At 39.8% G+C, this 15,885-nt stretch overlaps 1 protein-coding gene across 1 annotated transcript; it reads right to left on the bottom strand.

The window, feature by feature from the left end:
• Positions 1–921: 921 nt before the first annotated feature.
• LOC139708481 (heat shock protein 83-like) lies at positions 922–15,197 on the bottom strand. Its single transcript, XM_071620433.1, has 11 exons — positions 15,004–15,197; positions 9,647–9,853; positions 8,546–8,705; positions 7,769–7,905; positions 6,692–6,994; positions 5,692–5,857; positions 5,008–5,198; positions 4,365–4,512; positions 3,623–3,891; positions 2,765–3,098; positions 922–2,261 (listed from the first exon to the last, which is right to left on the bottom strand). Exons 1-11 carry the CDS (start codon positions 15,157–15,159, stop codon positions 2,158–2,160), a joined length of 2,175 nt encoding a protein of 724 aa, XP_071476534.1. The 5' UTR covers positions 15,160–15,197; the 3' UTR covers positions 922–2,157.
• Between the last annotated feature and the right edge of the window lie 688 nt (positions 15,198–15,885).

Here is a 15,885-nt window from a genome sequence, read left to right as displayed (position 1 = left end):
TGCTATTCAAGAGCACAATCCTTGCTGTATGCAGAGGCTGACCTCACTAGAGAAATCATCTTATTACCTACGCCAAGGGGGGAGGTTATGTTTTCATTACCGTTGGTTTGTGTGTTCGTTTGTTAGTTAGTTTGTCCGTGTGCAAAATAACTCAAAAAGTAGTTACTGGATTTAGATGAAACTTGCAGGAAGGTTAAGAATGATACAAGTAAGAGATGATTAAATTTTGGTAGTGATCCGAGAATTTCGGGGGAATTTATGAAGGATTTTTGGTATTTTGGCAGGTAGGGTCAATGCACTTAGGAGTTCAGGCTGCGCGTATTTGAGGTTTGCATGCGCGCACTGAGTGCATGCTCTAGTTTCTGCTAGGGCGAGGCGCGCCATGCAGCTGAGGGTTTATGACGTAACGAGGGCTTCTATTTTGGGAAATCGGGTGACTTTCAGCACACAATGCTATAATTTGAATAAGTACGTATGGGTGGAAATCACCGATATCTCTATGGAAGAACAAGATCAGCGGTGGAAATGAGCTGCATGCTTGGCGGAGGTCTGCGCTCTTAAGAGTGCTTTTCTAGTTACAATATACATTTGTATCATCACTAGGCACATTTTGAGAAATCATCTTATTAACTCCATCACACAGCGTACAATGTACATGTATTTTGAGAAATCATCCTACTAACTCACCAGACCACACAGCATATTTTGAGAAATCATCTGAATACAAATCATCACACAGCACATTTTGAGAAATCATCTTATCAACTCATCACACAGCTTATTTTGAGAAATCATCTTTTTTCGATGTTGACTCATCACACAACATATTTTGGGCAGTTCCACTGAACACACACACACTTTCACTACTAAATACCATACACTGAAGATTGGTATAGCATTCTGAAACAGACAAAGGACCAATTTACGTTCACATACATTTTATTGATGTAACAGTAAATACAAAACAAAAAAACAAAAAATGTTGGTGGGTGTCCGCCAGAGAGGCATCAAAGTACAAATCAATGAGACTTTGTTCCTCTACTGTCGAGCATTTGTGGACTTTACAACACTGCTTCATTTGTTTGATACGACTCAAAACAACCTGGAATTTGCTTCTTCTCTTTCTTTTTTTTAAGGAATGACAATTATCACACTATTAGAGAGTTTTGACAATGCACAGAAGCAAACAACGGTGACCACACACAAATACATCTACTCCAATTTTACAGGCTCCCCTTGGTAAAATTCAGGAGCTTATTGGGCGATGATAAACGGTCAGAAGTGATACAATAATGAAACTGGCTTCATTCTTGCAAAATATCCAACTTGTTGAAGCCATCATCACACAATTGTAAGTACAAATGAACCAATGTTAAAATGAATTCCCCTGTTAAGTCATGGGCATGAGATTTGTGCCAGCTTCTGACACAAAATGAGCTACATTATGAATGCAACTGTGTTTACATGGGTGTCTAATGAATGTTTCCTAACGTTACCCAAGGAAAATTCCCAACCATGTGATCTTTTCATATCTCTACATATACGTGAGCTAATATTAGTGTCAAAAGACAAAACTTTGCAAATTGATTATTCTATTCAAATGCAAGCCTGCACATTTCACACCAGCTACTACATACATGACCAAGCTATATCATTATATGATTTGGATTTTTTGAATGAGATACCACATACATTTACTTGGGCAAATCTGCTTGCACTCTAATGAGTAAATGTGTTATAGGTACATTGTAATTTGCATAAAACACATGGTGAACTGAGCATCTTCAAGACCCTTGCCTTCATACACCTGCCATAGATCATGAATACACTGGCAATTATCTACAGAAAATGTTTGTCATACACCAAATTTACAATTTGTACTTGGTTATCTTACAGATGCTGCAATATTACAAGATAGCAGGCCCTCAAGTAAGAAATCTTTACATCCACCAACAATTTTTTCCAAAGCCATGTCGAAAGTTGAGTTCCATTCAGGATGATGATGCCAGTCCGTATTTGGCGTAGTCTTCATTCGATGCATCCACATGTACACTTGTACTTGCAATCCAGTGCCAAAGCTGTCACTCTCCAAAATATGTGTAAACACCACCGAAATGTTCCTTTTTCAGTCCACTATAAATGTTTGACAAGACTTGTCTAGTCAACCTCTTCCATTCTTGATGCATCGTCGTCTTCGCCTTCGAGGGGTGGCATGTCTTCCTCTGCTGGTTCATCAGCTGCGACGTCATCTTCATCAATACCTGCAAAACAGATACATGAGAGGATTTGCGTTATACATGGACTGGACTTGCCAAACAATACAATGAAGTCATCTATTTTGTTTGTCAATTTGTGTTATTCCAGAATTTGATATTTAGAAAAATATTTTAAAAGGCAGAACTTGAGCTGCCATGTCTTACCCCCTTATCCTACTGAAATAATTGAATATAGTTGTTAAATTGAAGCATTTAGAAACGTATAACATGTATTTGGGCTAATGGCAACAACCCAACCTTCACAGGCACATGCATCTTGCTTTCTACAGACAAATCCCAGTTTAATCTACCTGCATGAAAGTTAGTTATTGTAGCCCTAGACAAGCAAGCAAAGTGATTTTTTTACCACTTCAAAGCAGAGAAGTGTTAAAATTACTCTTTGTTTATATTACAATTATTTTTCAAACAAGGAAAAAAAGTCATTATCAGTAACAGCAGATTCTTCTGACGGGTGCTTTACAGTATTCCCTCCTCAAAACACAACTTACCGAGACCGAGCTTGATCATCCTGTAGATGCGACCTGCGTGGGTCTGGGGTTCCTCCAGGGAGAATCCTGAGGACATGAGGGAGGTTTCGTAGAGCAGCATGACCAGGTCCTTGACCGACTTGTCGTTCTTGTCCGTGTCGGCACGCTGCCTCAGCGTCTCCATGATGGAGTGGTCGGGGTTGATCTCGAGGTGCTTCTTGGCTGCCATGTAGCCCATGGTGCTGGTGTCTCTCAGAGCCTGCGCCTTCATGATACGCTCCATGTTGGCCGTCCAGCCGTACTGACTTGTGACGATGCAGCAAGGGGAGGATACCAGACGGTTGGACACAACAACCTGGATCAAAAGGATTTGACATACAAACACAAACATGAATCAAAACCTGTCTAAATCTACCATCACAGCGATGCATTAAAATAAATTTGATTTCAATTTACTGGCTGGAAATTTGCCATGGTTAGCACCTGTCTTTTGTTTGTTTTTACACTCCATTTCAAATGAAAGAGAATTGGCCATCCACTGAACAGTCAACACTGCATAAGTTGTCTTTTTTTGCAATGATGCCACTACAAGAGGGATACTTTGTTGCACCACTACTAGTTTCTACAATCCACTGAAAAACAGATATCCTCAAATGATATGCTCTAAAGGACTACAAAACAGCCGTGATCTTGTTCATGAGAAAAGGCACCATGCCTCAACATATTGAAGCACATGTGCATAAAAGGGTCTTTCATAGTAGCACACAGTCTACATAGTTTCAAAAAGGGAGTGTTTCCACAGAAGAAAGACATCGATGTTGGTCGGTTATGGCTTTTGTTCAGAAAAAGAAGAATTGAAGCCACTGCCGTGTGCCATACCTTCTCAACTTTCTTGTCCAGGATCTCCTTGATGACCTTGCAGAGATTCTCATACTTGGCCTTGGCCTCCTCCAGCTTCTTCTTCTCCTCCTCATCCTCGGGGAGCTCCAGACCCTCCTTGGTGACGGAGACGAGCGTCTTGCCGTCATACTCCTTCAGCTGCTGCACGCAGTACTCGTCAATCGGCTCCGTCATGTAGAGGACCTCGAAGCCGCGCTTCTTGACGCGCTCCACAAAGGCAGAGTTGGCAACCTGATCCTTTGACTCACCTACACGGCAAATGATCAAGAATCAAAATGGGATTTAAAAGTTTGAACATTTTCAAGGACCATCTGTAAAATGTCCGCATTCAGCCTGTGGGCTGCAATGGGTTTTACTAAAAAAAAACTTTCAAATCAAACCATCATGAACACCCATGAACCACTGGAAGTTCATAAAGGATTGAAATTTTGCAGGTGGCATGCAAAAACATATAATTCAAATACCAAACAGAATATACAGAATGTCACTTAGTATAGAATATTTAGTTCAGAGCCGAGAGCCAAGAAGATATTGTATGCCACATTTCCATCAACATAAAGCTTACATGGTTAAAATCTATATCAAAAGCTTTTTATACAAATGGTCACATGATATTCAAATCAGATAGGGTCAGTTTTTGAGATATCAAAGCAACAAGACACAAACATCTGTTCACAGTTCATGAGTATATATTTTTTAAGCAGTGGTTTGTTTTTTTTACCTGTGATGTAGTAGATTTGTGTCTGGTTCTCCTTCATGCGGGAGACGTACTCCTTCAGCGATGACATCTCGTCTCCGGAGTGTGATGTGTGGTACCTCAGGAAGTCAGCAATCTTGCTGCGGTTTTGGGAGTCTTCATGGATACCAAGCTGTGAAATTACCACACAACATATTGTCACTACTGCAGTCCAAACTGATAAAGTCATATTTGAGCTAGCACTTGAGTTTCTCTCTTTTATACACTAAAGTGCAAATCATTCAAGTGACTAATTACTAAACAACTTGTTATTTTGTGTGAGCAATGCTAACCATGCAAATACAGAAGTACAAAACAGAAGTAGAAATGACCTCTCAGTAAAATATATATTTGTTATTATAAATTCCAAAGGTTTGTGTGTTTTTTTTTAAAATCACGAACCATTTTCAGTTCACTCTGATCAGCTCCTTGAATAAACAGGCTACATTAGCCTTCCTCTATCAGTTTGTGCCTCTTCAAAGAAATAAATAAGGAAAATAATTTCCCAGCCTCAGTTCACAGTACTTTCCAATATCACTTATGAAGCCAGCATCCTTTCTCATCCTAGCACACCGAAGTCTTTTGTTAACCTAGAACCTACAATCTTTCGTTGGAACCCTCGACTCACCTTGAGGTTCTTGGAGAACTGCTCGTAGAGCTTCTTGTAGTTGTCCTTGTCCTCCGAGATCTCCTGGAAGAGCTCCATGCACTTCTTGACGATGTTTTTCCTGATGACCTTCAGAATCTTGCTCTGCTGCAGCATCTCACGAGAGATGTTGAGTGGGAGGTCCTCGGAGTCAACCACACCCTTGATGAAGTCTGAGGAGAAAATTGATTAAATATCTCATTAACTACAGTCTTCATCTATCTCTGCAAACCTGATCATCTGACGGTACATAAGTGACCTATACAACTCTGCCAGAATCATTTTGAAGTTAAACACTTTGACTAAGGCAAGACCCTGTTAATAGACTTCTTACTAGCATCAACACTTCTAAATATTTAAACCTTCTCTTATGTAACACCTTTCAAAATCATTAAACATGTGTAGTAATGACATTGTATATTCAATGACATGTTGCAAGCTAATCTGAAGCTCAGGTAGTGTCTCATGCACTAACAGAGTTGGAGAGCACACTTTTCATTGAGGAGACATATCAAAAACTGTACCTGAACTTCTGATTCCACGACATGTCACAAGTCAAAAAGTCTATGGATACATGTACATCAAAATACACTGGACAGGAAAGCACAATACATCTCATTTAAGAAACAAATACCACATATTTGATTTAGCCCTATTTAAACTTACTCAAGTACTCTGGAATGAGGTCTTCACAGTTGTCCATGATGAAAACTCTCCTCACATACAACTTGATGTTATTCTTTTTCTTCTTGTTCTCGAAGAGGTCGAAGGGCGCCCTCTTTGGCACGAAGAGGAGAGCGCGGAACTCGAGCTGCCCTTCCACTGAAAAGTGCTGCAGGGGTTTAAGAAAAAAAAGAAAATAAACGAGTGCATCTCGATTAACACACGACATGGTATGAATATTGACATGCTCTTGAGCTCTGTATTGATGTTTGAATTAAAAATTGACACATCGCACTGAATATTCAGTATGTTGCTCAAGGTCAAACACCACGCTCATTGAACATTAAGAAAGAGGTTCATTTCGTGGCGGGTTCAACCTAATGCAAAAAACGTGCCCAAATTGGAACCCCCACGCAGGCGTACAGCACCGGGTGGGGGCACAAAGAGGTCACTTGTTTTTCTTGCTCTTCTTCCATTCATGCACCACCAGGAGTTGTCATGATCACCCCGGCCAAGCCCTACCCACCAGTTGGAGGACAGAACCTAGAGTAGCGATTACAACTTGGCACAGTGTGTGCTGGAAGATACAGATTCAGAGGTCTTGGGCTTTTGTTTTGTTTGTTTATCATTTTGCTTAGAGCACATCACGTACATGAGGCAAAAGAGAAAATAAAAATTAATGTGATGGTACAGAAAACCTACACGAGTTGAGAGCAACAGAGTGCTTCATACTATACATAAATATTTGGAGAAAATTCGAATTTGAAGTAGACATTGGGGCATCATCTCAATTTGTTTGAATCTTGAATATTTACCTGCTGTTCCAACTCTCCTTAAAAACCAAGACAAGGTTAACAGTTTCAATACTCATGTCTCCAAGATATAATGTACAATGAGGATTTCTCTCATTTGAGAAAGCGTCATCATAATCCAGGGGAAGCAACCAACATCTCTTTCAGTTTTGATGAGGTAATCTATACAGGTTAAAGACTATGAAGATTACCTTGACAGCTAAATGGTCCTCCCAGTCATTGGTGAGGGACTTGTAGAACTCGCCGTACTCGTCCTGGCTGATGTCATCTGGGTTCCTGGTCCAGATGGGCTTGGTCTTGTTGAGTTCCTCGTCCTCGGTGTACTTCTCCTTGATCTTCTTCTTCTTCTTCTTCTCCTCCTTGCTCTCCTCCTCCTCGCCAAGGTCCTCTATCTTGGGCTGCTCTCCATCCCCTTCCTCCTTGGCCGCTTCCTCGTCCTTCTTCTCCTCCTCATCCTCGTCGTCGCTCACCTCCTTTTCGCGCTCCTTCTCCACCTGTGATGTGAGAACAATTAACCACGAAATTCTCATTCTCCGAGGCCCAGCATCAGTTGGTACATGAACTAGCCTGTATTTGTAAGTCATACCACTCATCTACACTAACCCTAATCAGTCTTCTTTCTTTTTTCCTTCTTTTTTGCTACACTACATGTGGCAAAGAAGATCGCAACGGCTGCCCAATTTGGCACGCATATTGCTGGCATATAATCAACAAAACCCTACCTCTGGTTTGCCATTAAAGGTCAGCAACAAATATTGGATATGAGGACATAAATTTATTACATTTCTTTTTGATTTCCCATGTTTTTAAAGCTCAAATAAAAACCTCTTACATAATTGTAAACAAAGGAGATCAACTGACCAAGACAAACTTCCAGTAAAATATAGTACAATAAAACAAAAAGCCAAAAATTTCGTGCGCACCACACTATGATCTTGACTGGCTGATCTGAGAAATTGCACTTGATATTCAAGTGAAGGGACTATAGGATTACATTTTGACTGAATAGAAAACCTTGAAACAGTCAGAGTGCTTAAATAGCATAGTTCTTCTTATTCTATGCTAATTCACATGTTAAAAATATGAAAATGTCATTTTCAGTGGATCACAACTGTAAAATGCCTGCGACGCAGTAACCATCAGTCCACATTTGATAACTTTGGTTTCACTTTCAGAAAATGCACAAGACTGTGCGAGCAAAAGTCATGAAAGTTGTGCGAGGCCAAGGCACAATTTTTTTTTTCTTCTTCAGAATGAATGTGCCTTACCTGGAGCTTGATGGGGTAGCCAATGAACTGACTGTGCTTCTTGACGATGTCCTTCACTTTCTTCTCCTCCAGGTATTCAGCCTGGTCCTCCTTGATGTGCAGCACAATCTTGGTACCACGCTGAAGATCTTCCGTTGCTATGGTGATACAATTTAAAAAAAATAGTTTGACAAGCTGAAGAACTTCCATTACTCAAAGGAATTGTTTACCACTGACAGCAGTGATTTCAAAAATGTTTGAGTTATCACAAAACATCTGATCACTTCAAAATTTTTGAAGTTTAAAAGACAAGAAGATATCACTATTTTTCTCAATAAACTTTTATCTGCATGACAGTTTATTCTAAAAATAATCTTATTTCAACTATTGTTGTATATTTAACAATATCTAGCATTGATTATACTGAATAAAAATTTTATACTGGTTGTTTCTATCTCTATCTCACATGCTAGGAACTATTTCAAGCAGTGCACCTAAGCTGGGTTTTTGTTTCATCTACAAATGGTAAATAATGCTTTAAGTTACTATGGTTACTCAACAATTCATTTTCCGGTACTATGTCCATACAACCTTTCTTTCAAACTTGTTATTTTTTCAGCAAAGAGTTCAACCATACCATTCTCCTTCTTCTTTTTTTTTTGAAAGTTACAGCTCAAAAATCAACATCTTTCATTTGTAAATTGTGAGATAATGTCCACATGACAACTACAAATACTACTTCCATTCAACAAGAAGTGCATTCCAGAAAGAGACAAACCACAGGGTTATTTTCCTTACTTGGAACTCTGTGGATGGTGAATGAACCTCCGGCACTAGACTGCCATGTGTAGGCCTCATCGTCGTTATTCTTTGATGTCACAGTAACTGTTTCAGCCACCAGGTAAGCGGAGTAGAAGCCCACACCAAACTGACCAATCATGGAGATGTCTGCCCCAGCCTGTGGACACAAGAGGCAACAGTTAAAATCTCACACAGAGCTCATGGCAGTTCAATAATAATATATTTTTTTTAAATGACAAACACTCATTAAAGGACAAGTTCACCTTCATAGACATGTGGGTTGAGTGAATGCAGCAATATTAGTGGAACACATCAATGAGAGTTTGAGGAAAATCGGACAATCCGTTCAAAAGTTATGAATTTTTGAAGTTTCTGCTCAGTCACGGCTGGATGAGAAGACTACTATGGCTTGTGATGTCATATGAGTACAACTACATAAAGAAAGAATAAGGAAAATTCAAGATATTCTCACTTTTCTCAAATAATAAAAAAACACTCAACTTCTCTCTTTCAGAAGTCAGGGGAAATAATATTACCCCTAGCATAAGTCAGTAACATGTCGAAGAAATGTGCACTTTATTCAAAAAGTCAAGTTTTGTGAAATTCTCTTTTTATTTTCCTTATATTGTTGTACGCAAGTGACATCATACACTGTAGTAGTCTTTTCCTTCAGCAGTGATTGCACAGATACTTTAAAAATTCATAACTTTTGAACGGATTGTCGGATTTTCCCCCAACTTTCACTGATGTGTTCTACTAATATTGTTGCCTTCACTAAATCCACATGTATATGAAGGTGAACTTGTCCTTTAATAACGATTTAAAGATCAATCCACTTATTTCCTTAAAAAGATATAACCCCACAAGCAGCTTGGCCAAGAAGCCAAACTGGGATGATTACTTCTTCCTTTTTTCTGTTTTTTTTTTCTTTTCTGGTTTCTTTTCTGTTTTTTTTTTTTTTTTTTTTTTTTTTTTTTTTTTTTTTTTTGGGGGGGGGGGGTCATTTTATGAACAGGAATCAACTCCCTACAAGAAATCAAGCATTTATTTAGAATGAAAAGTAAAGCAAGGTGCTGATGTGGCATGTCAGACACTCACCTGCAGGGCTTCCATGAATGCCTTGGTGCCGGATCGGGCGATGGTTCCCAGGTTGTTGATCAGGTCAGCCTTGGTCATGCCGATGCCAGTGTCGATGATGGTCAGGGTCTTCTCCTCCTTGTTGGGGATGATCTTGATGAAGAAATCCTTGCCCGTCTCAACCTCAGAAGGGTCGGTCAGGGACTTGTAGCGGATCTTGTCCAAGGCCTGGAAGTGCCAGAATAGTAAATTTGTAAAGAGTTAGACACTAAGCTACACACGGAGGCCGACCAAGATTCAAAAGGAAAAGAATATCTAAATAAAACATCACCACACATACAACTAGAACATTCGCACATGTATCCCCCGAACCCATCTCCCATACCCCATCTGGATCACCTTCTAGGCCAGAATGTTGTATAATATGGCATCTGTTGCAGGATACAATAAAATCTGATGAAAAATGAGGCTAGTGTAGTACATAACACACGCAAGGAATATGACATGTCATCCTATAAAAGTTTGAACAATGAGAGCGCCGGCAATTAAAACTTTTGTTCTCTAGAATAACTCCCCATAAACCTCAATAGCAAGTTCAAATAAAATCTGACAATAAATGTGGCTGATAGAGCATTAGTCAAGGCGCTAATTCCTGTAAGAGGCTTAATTAAGGAGTTCGTTCAACCCACCCCGCAGAAAAGGTTTGACCAGACGAGGTGGTAGATGGGACCTCTATGAACATCCCCAGGTAGTATGTGGTTCCAAATTGTGGTGTCAGTAGAATTTTACTGGCCACTTTTCATCATGATTGTTGGAACAAACGTAAAAGAGTCTGCGCACGCCAAGACTATTACACGCACCACTAGCACTGCTACAGGCGCCAGTGCCAGTGCTGCGTGTAGTAGTCTTAGCGCGCATATACTTTTTCTTCGATAAACAAGGGTTTTGCCTGCAAACTAACTTTTCACGCCAAGCTGGGTTCGGTGTAGTGTAGTTTCTAGCCGTTTTTATTTCGTCTTTATTTCAAGAGTTCAAGCAAGCCGAGTGAGAGCGCATACCCGGTGATTGTGACGACTGAATCGCAATCACTGGGTGTGTGCTCTCACTCCACTTAGCGCAATATATACAGCGGGCTTCTGCATAATACACAAGCTGCAACTCAGAGAAATAAAGACGAAAAAACGGCTAGAAATTAAGACTAGGGTCGGTAAACGCTTGTCGCTATTTGGGGCACTGAAAACGACAAACTCACACAGTTTTTACATTTATTTCATGAAGAATTCATCAAAACTGCATGTTGCTAGAGATGTCATCCATACAGTGGGATTCATTGTAAGTTATAATATTGTGCATGGTTACCATGGTAACCGGATGCCTAAGGGTGACTGGTAACCCCCAAAATGCCTCCTGCTGCTGCAAACATTGTTTTTTTTTTTTAATCTTATAGATGCAATAAAATAAGCACACAATTTTTTATTGATTTTCGTTAAAAAAGTTTTCCCTGTTGCCATGGCAACCAGTATTATCCAATCAGAATTTAGTTGTCAATAACTCGAAAACTAAAGCCCATAATTTCAAAAAGCTCAATAAGCATGTCCTTCCTTTTGCATAAAGTGTACGACATCAGGTATATGTGAAGAATATTTTGAAGCATTCTCAAGTTACAGCAAAATTTGTAAGCAAAGGCATAATAAACGGCAATTGAAAGAAAGATATCATTTTCGAATAGTAAAATGCATGAAAAAGTTGCATCCGTCGTACTTTCAACACAAATTTGACTTCAAAGCATAGGCAAATGTATATAGTTTTTAATAATGTATGGACACAAATTTCCCTTAAAAATAAGATGAATACAGAAAGCAAAGCCATTATTCTATAGTAGCTCTTTCGAGTATTTACAGAGCGATGGTTATTCAAAACAATCCTGGAAAAGAGCAGAGGAAAGCAATTGATTGTTTATGTTCTTAAAGGAAGTTTATTCAAGAATACCGATAAATTCCTTTCTAAAGAAGGAATATACACGTGCGCTGGATTATCCATCAAAGAATTAAGCGTACTTTTGTGTTCGTTAACTACTGTAAAAAAATATATATATATTTCATATGTATATATATATATATATATATAGAATAAAATGAAATATCATATGTAAATTTCATTCATAACGTGCAGTAATGAATTAATGCTGAGGAGAGAATGAGGGAAAAATCTTGGGCGTCTTTTCCCTTTTTATCCAGACTAATTTTACAGTGTAGAGCTCATCTACAATGAGTGATCTGATGTGCACGAAAGGCAAAAGAAACAAACCTGTCTAAATTCCAGATATTTTTGGGAGTTACCAATCACCTGTAGGCATCCGGTTACCATGGTAACCATGCACAATATTATACCTTACAATGTATCCCATTGTATTGCTGACATCTCTAGCAACATGCACATAGTTTAAAGGAGTTTCGATGAATCCTTCGTGAAATAAATGCAAAAACTGTGATAATTTTGTCATTTTCAGTGCCCCAATAGCGACAAGCGTTACCGACCCTAGTCTTAATTTCTAGCTGTTTTTATTTCGCCTTTATTTCTCTGAGTTACAGCTTGTGTATTGTGCAGAAGCACACTGTATTGCGCTAAGCCAAGTGAGGGTGCATGCTCAATGATAGCCACAAAAAACGGTTCGGGCGTCACAATCGCTGGGTATGCACTCTCACTTGGCTTGCTTCAACTCGGAGAAATAAAGACGAAATAAAAACGTCTGGAAACTACACTACACCGACCCCAGCTTAGCGTGAAAAGTTAGTTTGCAGGCAAAAACCGATGTTTGTCGCGGAAAAAGTCTTTGTACGCTAAGACTATAACACGCACCACTGGCATTGGCGCCTGTAGCAGTGCTAGTGGTACGTGTAGTAGTCTTAGTGTGCGCAGACGCTTCCTCAAAGAATATGGCCATGTCGCAACTAAAATGGCCTGTAAAATTTCATTGATACCACAATTTGATATCACATACTACCTAGGGGTGTTCCAGAGGGTCCAACCGACCACCCCATGCAGTCAAACCTTTTCTGCGGGGTGGGTTGAACGAAGTCATTTTTTCTGGGTCGCTGCGCCTGGACTACATGCACACAAAATGTGACTGGCATCCAAGTTGGAGCACTGAGGGCACCACCACCACAAACTGTGGATGTCCTACATGTACATGTAAAATGACCATCCGTTCACTGATCCTTAGCAATTCTGAATAAAATCCCATGAGAAATGAGGGTACATGTAGTATAGCACATACAAGAAATATGACATGGCATCCTTAAAAGTCGGAACAATAAGGGCGCTGTCAATGGAAACTTTTGTTACCTTGAATAACCCCCACAAACCTCCATAGCAAGTTTAATTAATATCCAACACAAACTAGGCGTTTTCACATCATTTTTCGCGATTGCGAGTTAGCGCGCTATTTCATTTCTTATTCACATCAACCTGAAGAGAATCAGCCTGAATTTTTGTCGAGCTAATTCGACAGCCAAGTATGCGCAAACAGCATACGTAATGTGTGTGCCCTCTCAAAATTCCTCGTGATTTGTGTGTAGTTTGCTTCAATCGATTGGGTCACACACGCTAGGCATAATGGGATGCATCGCGCTTATTTCTCGAGTCATCTTCACATTATCACATAGCGCTACTATCCCGCTATTTCAGAAATTTCTCGAGTTGGACTCGAGAAATTTTCTCGATCAGAGCGATACAATCAGCGCGTTAATTTGTGTTCACATTATCAAATAGCGCGCTATTTCGCTATCGGGAAAATTTACCAAGTCAGAAAATAGCGCGCTATTTCGAAACATCGGGCTGATGTGAAAACGCTTAATGTTGCTTATAGAGCATACTGTAAAAGTGGTTTCTTTCGTGGTGGTTTTATTTTCGCGCTTTTCACGCTTTGAGGTTGAACAGCGAATTCAACATCACGCGAAAATGTTTTGAACTCGTCGCTTATTACAGTGCTATCATTGCAGACTGTGAATTTAAACACACGCGAAAAAGTCGGCACCGATGGAAACCGCGAAAGTTTCTGTACGCGAAAGAAACCACTATTACAGTATACAAGAAATGTGACATGGCCTCCAAGTCAGAACACTGAGGGCACCGTCACCACAAACTGTTGTGTCCTTCATGTAGAATGACCACCCATACACCTCCTTAGCAAGTCGGAGTAAAATCCAGTAACAATCAAGTTATTGCCTAAACAAGAATTTTTGCAAATTTTGACATGATCAGGGTGACCTTTGACCCTGAAAAAGGTGGAGCAGTGAGGGCAGCATTATCAGTAGGTGTAGGTGTATAGATTTGATTATGCATCACACTTACATACCAAATGTGAAGAAAAAAAAATCGGTCTAGAAATAAGGCCAGCGTCGCACACACAAGCAGACCCTGTTAAAATTACCTTTTCATGTATAAAGACGGAACAAAAGTAGGCGTCATCACCAAAAACAATAAGCTTCTTTGTTTTGCCATAATACACCTTCATGCAAAATATGAAGATGATCGAAGAAGAACTGCTGCCAGTAGAGCGCTCACAACAAAATCTCTGCAGCGCGGACACGGACGCGGCGCAACGAGGCCAAATCCACAGTATCCTCCGAACTCTGTTCGGGGGATACAATAATTCTATGTACAGACCAGGGGGTGTTTCACAAAGCCGTTCTTAAAGTTAAGAAGGATTTAAGTGCGACTGGTGATCAGTTCTTGTGCTGAATTATTGAGATTCTGATAAGTATAGCACACACGAACTGATCACCAGTCGCACTGGAGTCCTTCTTAACTTTAAGAACAGCTTTGTGAAACACCCCCCAGGGCCGGCAGAACCAGGGGGCTCAAACCCCCCCCTCCCCCACACACATTTTTTTTGCACTCATACATACAAATACATAGGGTGTCACCAATTTGCCCACCCCCCCTCCCCCCCGAAGTGGTACTAGAAAACAGAATAAAAGAAACCTTTTGAGCACGTGAAGGTATTCATTTTTTTCATTTTTTGCTTATCAGCTGAAGAAACCAAGAACTGGAATGAGAAAGATGTGCTGAAGACTTTTTTTTTTGCTTGCTATAAATCCTAAGCTCATGAAACCCGGAAGCGGCCCCCCAAAAAACTTTTGAAAACGTAGCGCCAGCCCTGCAGACAGTTGCCATCACCCCCCCTTCCTTTGTTTTTTAAAGGTATGGTAACTTGTGATGTTATTGCTCAAATATTCAGGAAGTAGAGATCTATTGTAAGTAAAGTGAGCAATTCCTGCAGACTATTTATTGGCTTGGCAAGTGATTGAAGCTTGGCAGGTTGAATATCAGGGACCAGGGTAGAGTTTGTGCTTCCATCGTGGTTTTATACTTACATCTGATGAATTTGAGATGAGTTCTCTCAAGAAGATCTCCTTGTTGGAGTAGAAGGTATTGATGATCAAGCTCATCAGCTGAGCAATCTCCGCCTGGAAAGCAAAGGTCTCGGCCTCCTCCATGGGCTCGGCATTTGGGTTAGCGGCGTCAGTCATTTTGATATGTGTGGGCAAGCTGGTGGTGCTGGTGGAAAGCACAAAAACACATGGCAGGGTTGAGGTTGTGGTTCTACATCATTCTAAGTTCAGACACACTAACAATAACATAACAAGCTAAATTACTAAATTGTTCCTCATACTAACGTTAGTTATAGTAGATCTAGTCAACACCTTACGTCCTTAGTACCACGTCCTTAATATAGGCCTAACGTTACTCATAGATTGAAAGTTCTCACCATGAGATTACAGTCACAGAGAATTGGAAGAAAAATTTATTGAAATCTTATTTCATTTGCAAAAATAAAATTTCAATAAGTTTTTCTTCCAATCCTCTTGACTTTGTACAACACAATTAAAGAACGGATAGAGACAATAAAATGCACTTTTTAGCTAGAAATTAGTCTACAGTATCAAATAGCCTTAAAAGAGCAGAAGAGCACTGCCTTTAGGAAAAATTAAAAATGAAAAAAGAGATAAAATAAAATTTACATCATTGTGATCATGATCTAATGATAGAATAGAGAAAGGTCGGCTTTCTTTATTGGCATGCCTTCTTTATTTGGCTAGTGAATTAAATTGGCAGCAATTGAGTAAAATGTAAATGTTTCTTACCAAATTAGAACGCAGAATATATGAGCAAATCGAGCTGCGACACAAATTTTCAGCGGTCGACTCCGGTCTTTCTCGACAGCGAGGTAAAAATTATGACAAAAGCACGCGGTT

This window comes from Diadema antillarum, unplaced genomic scaffold, assembly GCF_040938485.1.
Source record: "Diadema antillarum isolate AM-2024a unplaced genomic scaffold, OU_Dant_1.0 scf00000036, whole genome shotgun sequence".
NCBI classification, from domain to species: Eukaryota; Metazoa; Echinodermata; class Echinoidea; order Diadematoida; family Diadematidae; genus Diadema; species Diadema antillarum.
This window is presented reverse-complemented; position numbering and strand designations above follow the sequence as displayed.